The sequence below is a fragment of the Primulina huaijiensis genome, chromosome 7 (genome assembly GCF_012295235.1).
Source record: "Primulina huaijiensis isolate GDHJ02 chromosome 7, ASM1229523v2, whole genome shotgun sequence".
Taxonomy (NCBI): domain Eukaryota; kingdom Viridiplantae; phylum Streptophyta; class Magnoliopsida; order Lamiales; family Gesneriaceae; genus Primulina; species Primulina huaijiensis.
Window position 1 is genome coordinate 1,936,838 of NC_133312.1, and position 16,419 is coordinate 1,953,256.

General features: G+C 36.1%; 3 protein-coding genes across 5 annotated transcripts; 2 read left to right on the forward strand and 1 right to left on the reverse strand.

Annotated features, from left to right (window-relative positions):
- Window positions 1-127: 127 nt before the first annotated feature.
- LOC140980609 (COP1-interacting protein 7-like) lies at window positions 128-5,237 on the forward strand. 3 transcript variants are annotated; one of them, XM_073446541.1, is made up of 9 exons: window positions 128-463; window positions 592-771; window positions 1,128-1,261; window positions 1,482-1,558; window positions 1,653-1,702; window positions 1,791-1,943; window positions 2,419-2,645; window positions 2,851-4,430; window positions 4,526-5,237. In XM_073446541.1, the coding sequence occupies exons 1-9, from the start codon at window positions 405-407 to the stop codon at window positions 4,649-4,651; spliced, it is 2,586 nt and encodes an 861-aa protein (XP_073302642.1). In that variant the 5' UTR covers window positions 128-404; the 3' UTR covers window positions 4,652-5,237. The 3 variants fall into 3 exon arrangements, with proteins under 3 accessions (XP_073302642.1, XP_073302643.1, XP_073302644.1); XM_073446542.1 differs by having other exon boundaries at window positions 1,503-1,558; XM_073446543.1 differs by having other exon boundaries at window positions 1,506-1,558.
- Window positions 5,238-5,879: 642 nt separating this feature from the next.
- On the reverse strand, window positions 5,880-12,461 carry LOC140981043 (uncharacterized). Its single transcript, XM_073447263.1, has 18 exons — window positions 12,149-12,461; window positions 11,459-11,578; window positions 11,223-11,348; window positions 11,024-11,086; window positions 10,498-10,605; window positions 9,874-9,951; window positions 9,067-9,159; window positions 8,882-8,968; window positions 8,372-8,473; window positions 8,126-8,245; window positions 7,972-8,034; window positions 7,693-7,835; window positions 7,432-7,513; window positions 7,279-7,337; window positions 7,156-7,201; window positions 6,383-6,474; window positions 6,235-6,304; window positions 5,880-6,154 (listed from the first exon to the last, which is right to left on the reverse strand). The coding sequence occupies exons 1-18, from the start codon at window positions 12,395-12,397 to the stop codon at window positions 6,083-6,085; spliced, it is 1,773 nt and encodes a 590-aa protein (XP_073303364.1). The 5' UTR covers window positions 12,398-12,461; the 3' UTR covers window positions 5,880-6,082.
- Window positions 12,462-13,302: 841 nt separating this feature from the next.
- LOC140981442 (epoxide hydrolase 2-like) lies at window positions 13,303-15,874 on the forward strand. Its single transcript, XM_073447850.1, has 4 exons — window positions 13,303-13,664; window positions 13,790-13,957; window positions 14,506-14,741; window positions 15,452-15,874. The coding sequence occupies exons 1-4, from the start codon at window positions 13,377-13,379 to the stop codon at window positions 15,696-15,698; spliced, it is 939 nt and encodes a 312-aa protein (XP_073303951.1). The 5' UTR covers window positions 13,303-13,376; the 3' UTR covers window positions 15,699-15,874.
- Window positions 15,875-16,419: the final 545 nt, after the last annotated feature.

Sequence of the window (16,419 nt, forward strand, 5' to 3'; positions counted from 1 at the left end):
TTCATTATCCAAATGCAAAGCATATCAAACAAAATATTGAAAAAAAAAAATTGGACTATAATAAACTCATCTTGTACTCAAAATTTTAATTTCTTTAAACTAATGGTGGGAGGTGGGGACAACGTGAAGATTGGGCCCCATATCCGTATAATCTAATCAAGAAAACCGCTGCTACGCTCAAAACTTCCAATCCAATTTCCAACTCCATCGCTCTCTCTTTCACCAGTTTAACACAGATCCCATGTGGACTGCTGCATCAATTCTGGCTGGCTTTTTCTCATATCCAGTTAAGACTTTGAAAAGCTTGTAAATGTCACATTCAATGAACTCGTACTTGTGACATATTACAATCTTAGAAGTTCATTCATTTACCATCTTTCTTGATTTCTTGATTGTGAGTGAGTATGGATTCGAAGACCCTTCTTGACTATGCTCTGTTTCAGCTCACGCCAACAAGAACAAGGTACACTTTTTCTTGCTACCCTCTTTGGTGCAAATATCGTGAAATGTGTGTTTATTTTTAGTTCTCTGGGTGAAATTTTGATAATTTGTTTACTTTTTTGATGTGGCATTTGATGAAATTGATAAAAGATGCGATCTTGTGGTTTTTTCTGGGAAGATAAGTGAGAAAATTGCATCTGGGCTTGTGGAACCATTTATCTCTCACTTGAACTATGCAAAAGATCAGATTTCAAAAGGTGGGTATTCGATAAAACTTCTTCCAACGGCTGCTGATGATGCTTCATGGTTCACCGTAGCCACATTTCAGAGGTAATTTAACAATATCTCAATTAGTCTCTGAAATTTTGAACCTCACTCAAGCAGATCTTTTTTTCCTGACTTTGATGCAATATCGAAAAATCTATTGCTGTTGCTGTGAACTCTTAACTGGTTTTGGTTTAATCGCAATAGTTTTAGTTGAAAACGGTGATAGATTTCAAATAACAAGATTTTTAGTTGACTAAATTACAATTGTTGAAGATGAAATTTGAGATCCAAATCATAGGAAGTCACTTCTTGGGTTGGGATCAAATTCTTCTGTGAGTTTTGTGAGAGGTTTTATGATACATCGCAAAGAAGATACAATTTACTAACACAAACTTGCTTTCTTTTCCGTTTCATGGTAGATTTGTGCGCTTTGTGAGCACACCTGAAATTCTTGAAACGGTTGTTCGAATAGAACGAGAAATTTCACAGATTGAAAGTGCAATTCAATCTAATGAAGTTCTTAAGAAGGAGGTGACAGAACATCCAGGGGAAGGTAAGCTGCGGCATGTACTTATTGAAAGTATATGGTTTACATACACATTGATGAACACAAAAAAGATAAAACATATTGCACACTTTCTAGTTCTGTAATATTTCACTCATTTCAAGCATTTGTATCAGTCTTCAAGCATGATGCCAATATCTTGATCTATAGCTATGTGTGTAGTGTTCGAATATTTACCAAGCTACTTGTTTTTTGGCCTTTTTTTTAGAGAAGCTACTTGTTTTATCAGTAGGAAATTTATCGGCTGTTGATGGGATCACAAAGAAGTCGATAAATTCCGCGAAGGTATTTTATTTTGATGTCAATAAGTGGTTAGTAGTTCAGAGCATCTTTGTTACTTCCCCCCCTTACACCCTATATTTCCTCGTGACTCTTCTAGTCATCCTCTGAAGAAGGACTTAACGGGGCTGCACCGGAAGAAAATTCCAGGTATCTGTTGTCACTTGTCAAATGTAGTGCATCACTACTGTATTTAATAGCTCTGTTATGTGAATCAGTAAGTCGTTGTTTTGGGTAGGATTCGCCTCCAACGTGTTATGGATACTCGAAAAGGATTACTCCTTAAAGAGCAAGCCATGGCATATGCTCGTGCAGTTGTAGCAGGATATGAAATGGACACCATTGATGATCTCATTTCCTTTGCAGACACATTTGGAGCCACACGTTTGAGGTGAACTTTTATCGATCTTCCTTTTGTTGTGTGCGCGTGCGTGCACGAAGAGATGCTTCAAAACTTATTTCCTTATTTACTTACAATATTCATGTTTTTATCCTGGTCTTTCCATTTCAAAGTTCTTGCAGAAGGAAAAAGAATGCTTAGTTTTTGTTATATTTTATCAATGATTTTTTTATTGTATCACTTGTTCTACAAATATGTTTTGTTTCTCTAAATGTTTTTACATTGTGGAACACAGTACATGTGTCAGTGGCTTGGTAGTCTGGCTCAAATATAAGATTCTAAATGCTAGGCTAAGATATTGATTTCTTTAATCATTCAAATGTTTTCCTCAATAAGAGTTATTTCTTGAATTGTTTGTATACAGTAAAATAATTGAGCCCGTTTTAATGTGCATGATCTTATATTGTCAAAGGTGGATTTTTTTAAACTAACTGTTTTATTATATAAAAAAAAATTTGTTGTATAGAGAAGCATGCATTGATTTTAAGGAGCTGTACAAGCAGAAGCAGTCAGATGACCAATGGATGGATGAATTAGCAGCAATGCAAGCATCTGCTGCAACTGAATTCTCATATATGGGATCACCTGGAATTTTGCTCGCAGGTGAAAGTATTAATGGGAATGGTTTTCCCACTGGCTTGTCTGAATCTCTCTCTGATTTGGCTTCCACTCCAATTTCAGATGGAAGTAAAGGTGCTTTTTACTTCCTTTCTTTTTGTTTTTACAAATTCTTGACTGGATGTTTTTGTCTATCAATGCTTATGAGACAAATTTCTTGGCATGCATAGCATGGCTACTGAGTATCCCTTTCAGAAAACTTGAACGTTTTATGAGAAAATTGGGATCATGTGTATCATACAATTGGTATGTCTTAAATCTTTAAAATTTTCTCCCACAGCAAGTAATCTGCCTGCACCAGAGCAGACACCTCAGCCGCAGTTACCATGGATGAACCAGATTCCTCAATATATGTACAACTTCCAGGGTTATCCTTTTCCAGGGATGCAGCCATATTATCCAGGGCATATGGGATGGTCATCTCCTGGTGGGATTGTTCCACAATCAAAAGATAGTCAAAACCGGAAATCACATAAGCAGAAAGAGAAACCTTCGGATGCAAAAGGGACAGATACATCTGAAGGGGATGAACAAACTGAATCTAGTGACTCCTATTCTGGGACAGATTATGAAGAGGTTAAAGAGAATGACAAGAAGCATTATTCAAAGGGGCAAGGATATTTTAAAAAGAACAAGAAAAAGTCCTCCAAAACAGTCGTTATCCGGAACATAAATTACATAACTTCCCAGAGGCACAACGGAGAGGAGAATGAAATCTCGGATGGTTCATTGGGAGGGGCTTTTCCGTTTGATGAAGAGTCCATTAGAGATGGGGTAGACAATGCACTCTCGAAAGCACGTAAAAATAAGGGGCCACGGGGAATCCATGTGCAGAATGGATCAAACAGTCATGATGAACAGAATCTAGAAAACGAGTTTGATGCTAATATTTCTGGAGGGAAAGTAAATAATACTTGGGATGCTTTTCAGAATCTTCTAATGAGTCATGAGGAGCCAACTTCTAATGGTGTAACTTTAGACTTTGAATCCGAGAAAATTAAGAAACAACCTTTGAATGTTGATGATTCTGTTCTTGCCATTCAGAGAGGTGGAGACTATGATGGAACAGAAATGACAGATTTTATGAACGTTGAAAATATTCGTCCCGGTATAAAGAAAACTGTTTCTCAAGATGAGAGTGCGATGTTTTCACGACAATTAGAAGACTCAAGAATGAGTCAACTGGGAACTCCCGCAGATTTTGCTGCCGAATCATCTGTTCTGAAAAACCACAAAGACGAAGATTGGTTTGTTGCTAATTTGTCCCAAGTTCCAAGAACAGGTGACATTAAACGAGTAGAATTTAATGATCATGGCCCTGCGCCCTATGAAGGGGGCTTTGTTAAAAAAGAAACAGCTGTTAAAACTCCCGTGGTTGATGATTCCTTCATAATACAGTCTAGATCAGCAGTTGATGAACCTTATGTTTCTGACTGGAAAACTGATATTAGCATGGTTTCAGAAGTTGAAAAATCAACACATCCCGGAATTGGAGATTCAAATATTTCCAGATTTGAAAAATCAATGTCCAGTGAGCCTGATGACCTTTGTATGGTTCTTGTTAGGGAGTCACAGGATTCAACGGGGGCATCCTGGGCTCCAGAAATGGATTATCAACTTGAAATTTCTTTCGCTGAAACTGATAAAAAATATCCAACCGTTGAAGCCAATGGTCCCGTGGGAAAAGGACTTCCTGTGAATGGTAAGAGCACCAATGGCAAGAAGACTTCAAGTTCCCCTGCAAAAAATTCTAAACCTTTGGCGGGATCTCTTGTTAAGAGCAGGACAGACCTTTTATCCAAGAGCAAGAAAACATCTTCCACGAGTAGATCAACTGTTCAAAAGAGCAAGCTTGAAAAGGTATGGCAACCATGTATCTTCGAAGTGATTTGACTGTTATTTATCATCCTTTATTTTTGTTTGACATTGAGTAAGATGCATTTTTTTCCTTGCAGGAGGAAGAGGAGCGCAGAAGAAAGGAAGAATCGTTGCTAGAGCGCCAAAAGAGAATCGCTGAAAGAACAGCTGCTCGAGGTTCGACTCCTGCAGGAACTAAGAAAATTCCAGTCGCTAAGAAGTAGAGTAGCTCTTTCGAAGCTCAAAAAATAGGCCTCAATCCGCAGTGCATGAATTTTAAAAGATAAGTCATCCTACAAATACAACACGGTCCAAAACAGAACATTTGTGCATCTTGTCACCTATCGAGAAAATGCTGAAGTAACATGCTTCGAGCTCTATTCAACATATATCCATTGATATTATCTCTTCCATTCTTCATTCTGCCTAGCCCCTTGTACAGTATCATTTCCTGTTTTTGCCTTCCACATTCATTTACCTAGTCTTCAGCAGGTTTGGATTGTTTACAACAAAAAAACCGATACGTGTGTTGAATTAAAATGCACAGGTGCTTGATCAATGGCGTGAGATTATATTTTTTTTCCACTGGCCAGAGATGTATCCAGAAATTGATATCTTTTGGATGGATTTCGCTCCTTGGTAATTTTAAAGAGCATTTGTTATTAAATTTACATTGAGTTTGTATAAAGCATAAACAAATTGTGTGCAAGTTTGTGTTATAATTTGTGTGACGCATATATGTTGATTTTTTAGTGTCTTGCTTGTATCATTCATTATTATCCACATCGATAAAGAATATGTTTTCCTTTACTTTTCTTGGTCTCTGCTTCTATTCATTCACTCCCTTGATCTTTTTATTTTGTTTAGTAATAATAAAACTAACATGGTCCTTGTATCATTATGGAATAATTTGATTATCATAACATGCAACGTCGAATGACAACTTCCATTGACATACATTCTTGAAGTAGTTTAGTAAAAAAAAGGAAAAAAATAACTAAATTGCACGCAACATATATTGAAAAAATCAAATGGATAGCTTATTAGTATTTCTAAATTTCAAATTATATGATAATTAAGAAGCTAAACAAATTCATAATAATAATGGACTAAAAAAGGAACAATATCTCACTATTCAGGTATTTAAAGTTTTAAGGATGAGATAAATTAATGATAAATAGAGAAAGATAGCTTAATGAGATTTAAAGCACAAAAAAAGTGAGATAAAATATATTGCAGTTGTTTTGATTATGAAATACTGGATTATAATGTTTTATCTCAATGAAATGCCCTGAATACTCTTGATAAATAAATAAAAAAAGAATACATAAATTGATCGAAAATACATATGAGAAGATCGACGTTGCATGATGTAATCAACATAAAGCCTATTGATGCTGCATGACGTTATCTAATGGGCCAGGAAAATATGCAAGATTAGATTATCAAATATAAAATAATCAGTGAAGCACTTGTCATAAACTTCAAACAAATCCTCGAAAATATTATACAAGAGTAGTATACCATAAAAGATCGGTAGGAATACAGGAAGGATTTGCACTCAAATGTCATCAAACATAAACGCACTACACATAGTATAAGGATTCTTCAAACTGTCACAGCACGCAAGTTTAGCATGAGAACTCGCCGCACACCTAAAACTTGAAATTTTTCTTCTTTGATTTGTTCTCCTTTTCCTGTATCTTTCGTTTTCTTTTGTTCTCATTCTGGACAAATGTCAAAACAAGTTAAAGAAGCTCTTCCCTTCAAAACATGTAGAGAAACACAAAGGAATAAATGATCGTACCTCGGCAACCATGTCACTGAAATCCTCCCGCTGTGTACGCAACTTCTCTTCTTCTCTCGCCTCCTCGTACCTGGAAATAAATGGCACGAGAATAGATTATAATACAATCTGCAGTCACGTGGATGAAACAAATGAGCGCTAGATTTACTTGGCAGGCAAAACATTGTCCATGAGTTCCAACTCTTCGGGGGCTAATGTGACATCGACTTTATCTGCTTTCTGACCTCTAAGCAAATCAACCTGATGAAAATAAACAGTTAGATAATCTATATTATCAAATAAGTATGCAAAGCTAGTAAACTTTAATTGAATTTCAGTTCACGCTCAAATAATAGAAACTGAAGTCACACTTCACATGTAACATTTCAATTCCATCACATATATTCCTCCAATGTAGACTGCAGAATTTTTAGGCTGCATCAAATACCCCAATCACTGAACCAACAGGAGATAATAATATGCAACTGCAAATTCAGGGTATGTGTGGTCAAAGAAGATAAATCTCCAAGTCATCAGTCGCCTGATCAAAAATAGATCGAGGGAGAAAGTTCAAATGGAAAACAATGCATTTTGAATTAAAAATCAAAGGCCATCACAACAGCTTAAGCACAGGTAAATAATGTTAACACTATGCTTCCAGGATACTCATAGGATGCCTACGAATCAATCATGTTCGTTTTATATTTTAGAAAATTAAATAGTCAGACAGACCAACAAGAGTCCTTTTGCATTTCATTGTTTCATCACCCGAGACAAAGTTATGGTCAGATAGAATAAATCGTAACTATGAAACACTAATCAGATTTAATCAACAGCAGGGATCTACTAAACGAGATGTTTGCCAAATAACATCAACATCACAACTTGTAGCTATGCAATCAATAAATTCAAGAAAAAGAACCAAGATATCAATTTTCTTACTCTTTTAGCACCAGCCTTGTCCTGTGTGCCAGTGTTAATCACGTACCTGACAAGAAATGAGTCTAATATCAGCTCAAATTTCAAAATGCAAAAGTTCAATTCACAAAGAAGTCGATGCTTTACGTATGGCTTGTTCCAAGTAAGGTTCCTGGCGCTATCTTCTCTTCTTTTTCTTCAAGCACCTTCACCAAACACAAAACAAATATAATTTGCTTCAGAAGCAATAAAAGAAAGTGTTCCCCAACAATTAAGAAAAATGTCAAAAAATGTATTTACTTGATAGAGAGGCCTATCAGGTTCTTTCCTCTGTTGCTTACGAAGGTCAATAACATCGGGAGTTTCAACGCCAGTAGGAGTACTAAAGCACCAACAAGAACGAACCAAAAGGTGAGAGAACTTCAGGTCAAGTAGAAAAAGGAAATATACACCAAAAGGCCACATACTTTTATGCCTACAATGACAGTGGTCATTCACAAATTTGCAAAATATTTTAATCTCAAGGAAGACATCAACCAAGGGAGTAAAGCAGATAATTACCTTGAAAGGCTATCAACAGATTGAATGCCATCTTCCAGTTCCTCTTCCTCAATCTGTTCTTCCTCTTCCTCTTCTTCTTCCTCCTCCTCCTCCTCTTCTTCCTCCAAATCACCCCAGTGCTTGGTCTTATCAACTGGTTCCTCCTAAAAGTCAATTCAGTATGTAGAGTAAGAGGAGTTGAAAGCAGGAAAGAAAATATATATGATTTTGTTATTATAGAGCAAAAAAGCGAGCATAGAGTACTATTGTTATCAATTTTCGTATGCTAATTTTGTTTACCTCATAATTAGGCTGTTCTTGTTGCAAAACACCAAAAACATCTCCATACAGAGGGCGTCCATACTATTCATAGTTAAAAATAACATGAGGTCAGGGGAACTTAAAAAATAAACAGAACAGATTGAAGTAACCAACAAATAAAGGTAAAACCCACTTCATCAACAGGAGGTTTACCCCAGTCTCCATGTCCATATCCAAATTTAGCTCCAGCAGGAATTGGAGCGTTGAGACCAGGGATTTTCAGATGAGGGTAAGAAGGTGGAGGACCATATCTCTGCCATGGGAAAAGAAACAACTAATAATAAGCTTACTGAATCTGTTACTTGGAAATGGCAAGAGACCTCACATAGCAGTATAGATAAAGAAACTGAAAATACAGTACTAAGTGAGACTGCTAAACCTGCATATTGATGAGCCAAGGTGGAGGGGCACCTTCAGGAATGCCTAGAGCCTCCTTTAAATCTTGCGACAACATGCCTGGTTTCATTTCTCTGAGTTTAACCTGTGAATGTCATGATCCAAATAAAAGAGAATGACAGAGACTTGAATCAGAATAAGATCCATTGCACCGACAGTGTATGATTTGTGAAACTGTAAGAAAGAATAAAATATACGTACATATGTATGTATATATATATAGTCCACAGCTTATTCATTAACAATCACCTTTTAAAGTCCAAACACAAACACCAACATTTCATTGCACAATCATTACGGTATCAAATTTTCGTTGAACGCCATAACCCAAAATATTAGATTGTATCACAACTAAAATCATATGAAACATTATAATTACAAATAAAACTTACACAAGTATATCATAGAAAACTAATAGGAGCATAAATCTTAAAGGATGGTCATCTCAGAATTATCACAGCTTTGGATAACACATATGATATGAATTTCATACCTCAAATTCCTTTCCCTCATAATACAGATCACCGTGCGATGTCAACTTGGGTTTAGTTTGATGCTTGAAGAAGGCATCATGGAGGACCTATAAAAATTAAACAGATAGGAGTGTGTAGAAACTACAATTGAAAATTTTAATAAGACAAGGCAAGATTTCCTGAGCTTGTTGACATAAATGAAGACCTGATAATCGATGTCCATTTTTCCCATTTTTGGCTGCATCCTCTCACGTTGTTTTTGTTTCAGCTTCTTACTGTCTTCCTTTTCGATGTATGCCTGGCATATAAACGCCAAAACACAGGAACTTGTTAACAGACATAAGACAAAACTACAAGAAAAAGATCCAAGAGAAAATGCACCATGATTGTACCATAACTTGTCTGGGTGAGTGTCAAGTGAAAACCACAACTATACAATGGCAGAAAGCTAATTTCACTCAAAATATTGTCACGGATTGGAGATTAAATATGTCATAGATCAAAGATTAAATAATGCATCCAGCAACAAAACATAATTTAATCATCACATAAGCTTTGAAAACGTGAACATCCAAGAACAAGGTGAAAAATTAACCAAAATAAGGTGAAGTATACGGAAGCCACAATCTTGGATATAAATCATAATATCAAATAACAGACAAATAGAAGACAGATATAGACAACATTATACAAGTGTTTGACGAGTATTTATGATGTGATTGGCTGGGACGGGTGCCTCATACAACGTGCATACTTTGTGGGGCTTTTTTGCTACAACAAAATAAAAGGCCAATAACAGGCTTTCACAATCTCCAAACCACCATTAGCTTGCTGCAGAGTACAGAATGGAATATATATGTCATGTATGCAGATACGCAATTAATAAATGTGATGCTAGCCCATAAATCTAATAATTCAATTAATATTATACCTGAGCTACCAATTCCACCATCATAAAACACTTAGATTAACAAGAAAAAAAATATGATTACAAAGAGGAGATAAGGCTCACTTGTCTTATTTTCTCAATTCCCGTGGCGGCAATAAAGTCGGGTAGTTGAAAGGGCAGCTTTTCTATACCTCGCTTTCCCTGAAAACCAATAAAACAAGAGGACGAGATAAGAGCTAACGACTAAAAAGACAACGAATTGTAGACAGATGTACCAATTAACAAAATCAGTATAAAAATCTTAGGAAAGACTAAAGAGCATGGGTGCGTAACAAAATCCCAAGAAACTCATTGTCATCCTGCTGCCAAAAATTACAGAATTAGATCCTGAATGGAGTACTTTCCTAAGGCACTTTCATTTATTACGACAGAACATTATAAATGAATCAAACCCCAGCCCAAACTAGCAAAGTCTACAAAAGGAAGTTCTTGCAAGGTTCCCCTTGCCAAACACCTACATGTTGAGGCTCCACAAGTGCCACAGCCGCTCCCCTGCAAGAACCACATATAGGTATAAGACAAAACCTCATTGACTTTATCATCCATCACACTCTTCCCTAAACCCATCATATAATCAGACCCAAATTTTCCCTTCCAGAAAAATTCTAACAGATAGATTATACACAAACCTCGGTTATACAAAGGTATATTTAATGAACTGAAAGTATATCATCTGCGGTAGCTCACCTGTAAAAATTTCCTCTTCTGACACCAGTGTCGGGGAACTGCAACAGAATTGCGATATGATTTCAAATACACCAGCAGCTTAGGGTCTGAAGAAGTGGCATCCCACACCTAGAAAGTCAATAAGTGTTGGATAAGTACTGCCAAAGAATTTATTTGAAACAATAACCATCACAAAATTAGGTTCAACAAAAATTGATCATCACATCTTCATCACACTGACATAAGTGCCTAATATAAAAGAATATGATTCCCTGTTCTCAAGAAAGGAGGTTTTCGTGACTTAGAAAATCAACATGGTTGCAATTTGTTTAGGAAAAACCATTTGCTAAAACTATTACAAAAAAACTTTAATGGGGTTGGGAGGTCTAACTCTAGGTTTCACGCCAAAGTAAAATGTAAGTGCCAACATAAAATATCAAAGGCAAAAGAGTGCTCAATTATCAAAATTTGAAAACAAAAATTACATTAAGCACAATGTCCACAAAGTATCTAAACTGTCAAACAAGTATCATTAATGCGAATATACCTCAACAACATCAGGCCGGGTAGATAATTGCTTCAGTTCAGCAATCTTCATTCGACGTTGGAGCTATAAACAGCAAGGGTGGTTTAGCTTGGTAACGTCATTGAAGATTTCACACACATAACAATTTGATTAAAAAAACACCTCCTTCTCAAAAGATGCAAAAAACAGTTGCATCATGAATAGAGTATAAAGTAGCAACCTTTTTCTTTTTGTTAGAGATCCCTTTCTCCTTTTGTTGAGTATCTTGTTCCTCCTCTTCAGAATCTGAGTCACCCTTCTTCTTGGCCGCTGCATCAGGTGCAGAATCATCCTTTTTGATATTCTCCTAAAAATTGGAGTTATTACTACCCAGAAGAACATGGGACAAGAAAACCGAGGAAGAAGGAAACCTCAAAATTAACATCAAATCAAGTAAATTATACTTCACATTCTCACCTCAGAAACAGCATTTTCCTTGAAATTAAATTTCTCAAAGACTTTTCTGAATTCTTCAGTTAATTCACCATCTAATTCTGCCTTTTCTGGCACATACTCAACCTCTACTAGCTCTTGAACCTGTCAATTAATGACCATAAACAGAAAGTAATGGTAAAATCCATGATAAAGCTGACACCATCTTAATCACGTCCATGCTATCACATTATTAAAACAGATAATAGTTTCATCTACAATCAAAAGATAGATATTATTTTTAGTTCCCACAGAGAAAAATAAATGAACAACATTAGGAAAAAAAGTTTTCAGAATAACAGTAAATCATGATCGTTCCTGGTGCTTCTTATAGTTTCTATAAGATGAGAAGATTCAAGGTTTTGTCACCAACCTAACAAAAAAGAGAGGCTATCTTCAGAATTCTTACCCTTGCACACATAGTGGTGACAAATCGTGCATGAAATATACATATTAGAATTAATTAGTTAATAGGATTTCAAGAAAATATTAAGAAACACCAGGACACATATATCTCATCATCAAAATAAATATTCAATGGAAAGAAATAGATTATTTTTCTCGATCACGAAAGGTTTAAACAAAACAAGCACCAGCGCAAGTGTTTATAATGTAATATAATATAATATAATATAATCAGTAATATATTTTTATCCAAGAAACTAGGGTTACAACCTTCAGCGGATCGAAGTTTTCTTTGGAGTCGTCATCAACAGTTCCCTTGACGTCCTCCGCAGCGGTGTCACTGTCATCACCGGCTGGGTCATTTTTTGACGCCTTGTTGTTCTTCTTCTGCTTCCTCCGCCTCCGGCGCCTATCGCCATCCCGTGATTTCTTGGTGGCATTGACAATGTCTTGAGATTTCAAATCACCTTTCTGGTATGAGACAGTGTCGATGACACCGTTAGCCATTTCCGCTGGCATCTTTAAGCGCACTTGCAATTTTGTGTGAATTCGAACGAACGATAAGCGGTGGCTGTCTTGCTGATAACGCAGGAAATAAAAATCAAATTGGACAAGAATTTATATAGTTTGTTATGGGCCTGATTTTGGCCCACCCCTGGTCCAAATTACACTACCTTTAATGGGCTTCTTTCCTCTAAAGTTTAACAAAAAATCCAACTTCACACAAAATCATATGGTATTCAAACAGCCTAATGATTTTTTTATCTAAGATCTATAAATAAAATCATTTTTAACCATACAAAATGATTTTCATTGCATAATTTTTTTAATAATCATAAACAAGAGATATGAGCAATTACTTTTTCCTCAAAACATTAAACACCTTTTTATGTTCTATAATAATAATGTAATTAAGTGACGAGTATATATATATTTTTTTCAAAATCGTTATTTTTTCATGTGAACAGACACAAGCTTATATTAATTTAATACAAAGAAAAATGTAATAATATTAGGCTCCAAAGGAATACACATGCTTATAATATATGATATAATAAACTAATTCAACAATATAACAAGAATTGATTCTTGATTTATATATTGTCTTGACTATATAAAATATATATAAATGTGGTATCTAAACCTTTCATATTCATCAGCAACCACTTTTAACTTCATGCAACTCAATATATTTAGAGTTCTGAGTGCTCATTAATATTTATTTGTAAGACGGATCAATAATATTTATATTTACAACATAAGTAAAATATTTATCTCATAAAATTAACTTATAAAACAATCTCATAATAATTATTTTACTCATAAAACAGTCTCACGATAATAACTTTTTCTTTTTTTTCTTTTGATGTATTATTGATTATTGACTTGTCAATCATGTGTCCACAATTATTTAACCTAACAGCAACTACTGAAGATTCCACATATTCTTTTATAAACGTCGTGTTCTTGCATCTATCTGTAAACATTATTGGCGATAATGGAAGAAATAAAGCACGAGCACGTACTAGTCAATGGACTGAAGCTGCACGTGGCGCAAATAGGGAAATCTTCCTCGCCGCCTGTTGTTTTCTTGCACGGCTTTCCTGAAATATGGTACTCGTGGCGCCACCAAATGATCGCCGTCGCCACGGCTGGTTTCCGAGCCGGTGCATTCGATTACAGAGGATATGGGTTATCCGACCCGCCCCCGGAACCCGAGAACGCCTCTTTCTTGGACTTTGTGGCTGACCTCCTTGCTCTTCTGGACGCCCTTGCAATTTCCAAGGTACATTATAATGAGAGAGGTTCGACTCGAGGTGTTAGAAAAACTGTGGGATAATTTATTTATTTTTTTTATCTTTCATGTTTTTGGGTGAAATTGTTGTCTGAATTGTATTCAACAAATATCAGGTGTTTCTGATCGGGAAAGATTTTGGAGCTGCCGTTGTGTCACTCTTTTGCCTACTCCACGGAGAAAGGGTTTCTGGATTTGTGACCTTGGGCGTGCCGTTCATGCTGCCGCGGCCTCCCATACATCATCAGACTCTACCTGAGGGCTTCTATATTCGAAGATGGCAGGTTATTTCAATAATATTTATATAGCCAGACTTCTAACTTCGGGAATTAATGTTTGACCCATATGCGATCTCTATTTCCTAAGTTAAGAGACTGATTGCATTATGAGAACAAGATTAGGCTGAAAAGTCCACCTGAAAATATGGCCGCAAAACCTGTTTCAAACACAAGCTAAAAGCCCCCATCATCTTCATCATGGGTGGAATATCAAATAGAACAAACACAAGTGATAAAACACAAATTGAAGTGAACTAGATTTACAACTATTTTGAGTAGTTGTATGTGGAGTTTTAGAGGGGAAGCTCGTAATCCTATAAGTATTCTTAGTAGGAGAAAGGGTATTTTTGGATTCATGCAATGGATGTACAAATTTAGTTCTATAAAGTCAGGTCTTCTCACTTAACATACAAGTGAGAGGAGGGCGTGAGCTTCATTTTTCAGAATCTGTTTTTTAACCTATTCGTTTCAACATGGTTTTTGGCCAATTTCATCTTAATGTGGTTTTACTAGTGTAGTGTACCCATTCCAACTCTTTTTAACTTTTCTCATAGGAACCTGGGCGTGCAGAAGCTGATTTTGGTCGACTCGATGCGAAAACAGTGGTTAGGAATGTCTATATTCTCTTTTCCAAAAGTGATATTCCGATAGCCAGTGAAAACCAGGAGATCATGGACTTGGTGGAGCCATCGGATCCTGTGCCTCATTGGTTTAGTGAGGAAGATCTTGCAGTCTATGGAGAATTGTATGAGAAATCGGGTTTCAGAACTGCATTGAAGGTTCCATATAGGTAATTGGTCTCTACTATTATTATGCAGGCAAATTTTCTAATGTTAACACAGGTGTTGAGAATATATGTTTGTGCCTTGTAAGACTTGTGGTACCTTAATTGTGGATGTGCAATGTGAAATATAAACTATAAGTGGTTATGAGCTTAGAGTGAGAAACTTATGTGTTTTATCAGACATCCAACTTGGGTAGTCGTAATATAGCTGAATTAGGCAACCTCACATGATGTCCTGTGGCACGAGGTTGCGACATTTGGCATTAGAGACTACCTTTCGATGCTATCTATGTGGAGCTGGGTAAGAGTCGTGGACGAGTCTTCATTAGACTTCATGTTCTACCTCTCTGCATGGGATGCATAAAGTGAAGTTGGCCAAATTTGGGTATTGGGTGAGGAGCTGAGATTGTGTACGATAGAAAACTTAACTTGGTGGTGGTTTAAACAAACGAATTTCAGGATGCACTCATTGAACTTTGTGACAACTCTCATGTATAAGTAGCTTGCTGACTTGAGAGCGTGACCTTTTCTATAACTACACAATGGAAATCAGAAAATGCTTCGGTTTGACCATGTGTCATCCACTCTGACTCTTTTTGTTTGATGGGAACGGAACAAATGTAACGGGATTGATACATAGACAATTACAGGATTAAGACAGTATATTGATCTGATTCAGTTTCTGTGATGGCTCATGATTGTACATGCTGCTGTAGGTCATTCGATTTGGAGCTTGATATACCAGACCCGAAAGTTGATGTCCCAGCTCTGCTGATAATGGGCGAGAAGGACTATGTCTTCAAATTTCCAGGAATAAGTGACTACATAAAGAGCGGAACGGTGAAAACGTTTGTTCCGAACCTGGAAATAGTGTACTTGCCCGAAGGAACTCATTTTGTTCAAGAGCAATCTCCTGATGAAGTGAACGACCTTATCATCAACTTCCTCAAAGGCCATGTCTAATTACCATGCTGTATTTGGGTTAATGTTGTTGGGGAAGGACTTTGCAGTACCAGTACTGTAACTTGTGTGTGTGATAACTTATGTTTTCTACTTGTGAGACTCGATCCCACCTTATATGTACAATTTGAGCTCTATTTGATTTCGGAATGTGGTGAAAATAACTAAATTTCATCGGATATTCATGACAAATGACATTAAATAGTAGCTATATGGTTGAACTTGAGACTTCACTCAATCGATTCTGTGTGAGTGACGAGAAAATCAATCGAAACCAAATGAACCTTGTAGCAGTAGGTTTAAGTCCAAGTTCCCATCAAATTTTGCTTTGGCAATTTAGTTTGGCTATTAATCATTTTCTTCGATATTGTGTCAATGAAAAACACGTATATCTATAATGGTATGTTATATCTATTTTATGTATAAATTTTTGTAAATTTGTTTTTGGACTTTACCCAAAATATTTCATACCTGTAAAAATATCATTTCATCTTATTAACTTCTAACGAGAAACATTGGTTGGATTTTTAATAATTCTCCCCTCAAACGAAGTTTTACCATTTTTCTTAAGTTTTTTTGAGGTTTGGGCCTCCCCTCATGTCTTATTCGTCCTTCAAACGAGATCACTCCTCTTCTAATATGCATTTAATTGATGTTACATTTTTCATTTCATCATATATTTTCTGATTTGTATATAGATAGATACTTGAGCAAATTATCAATA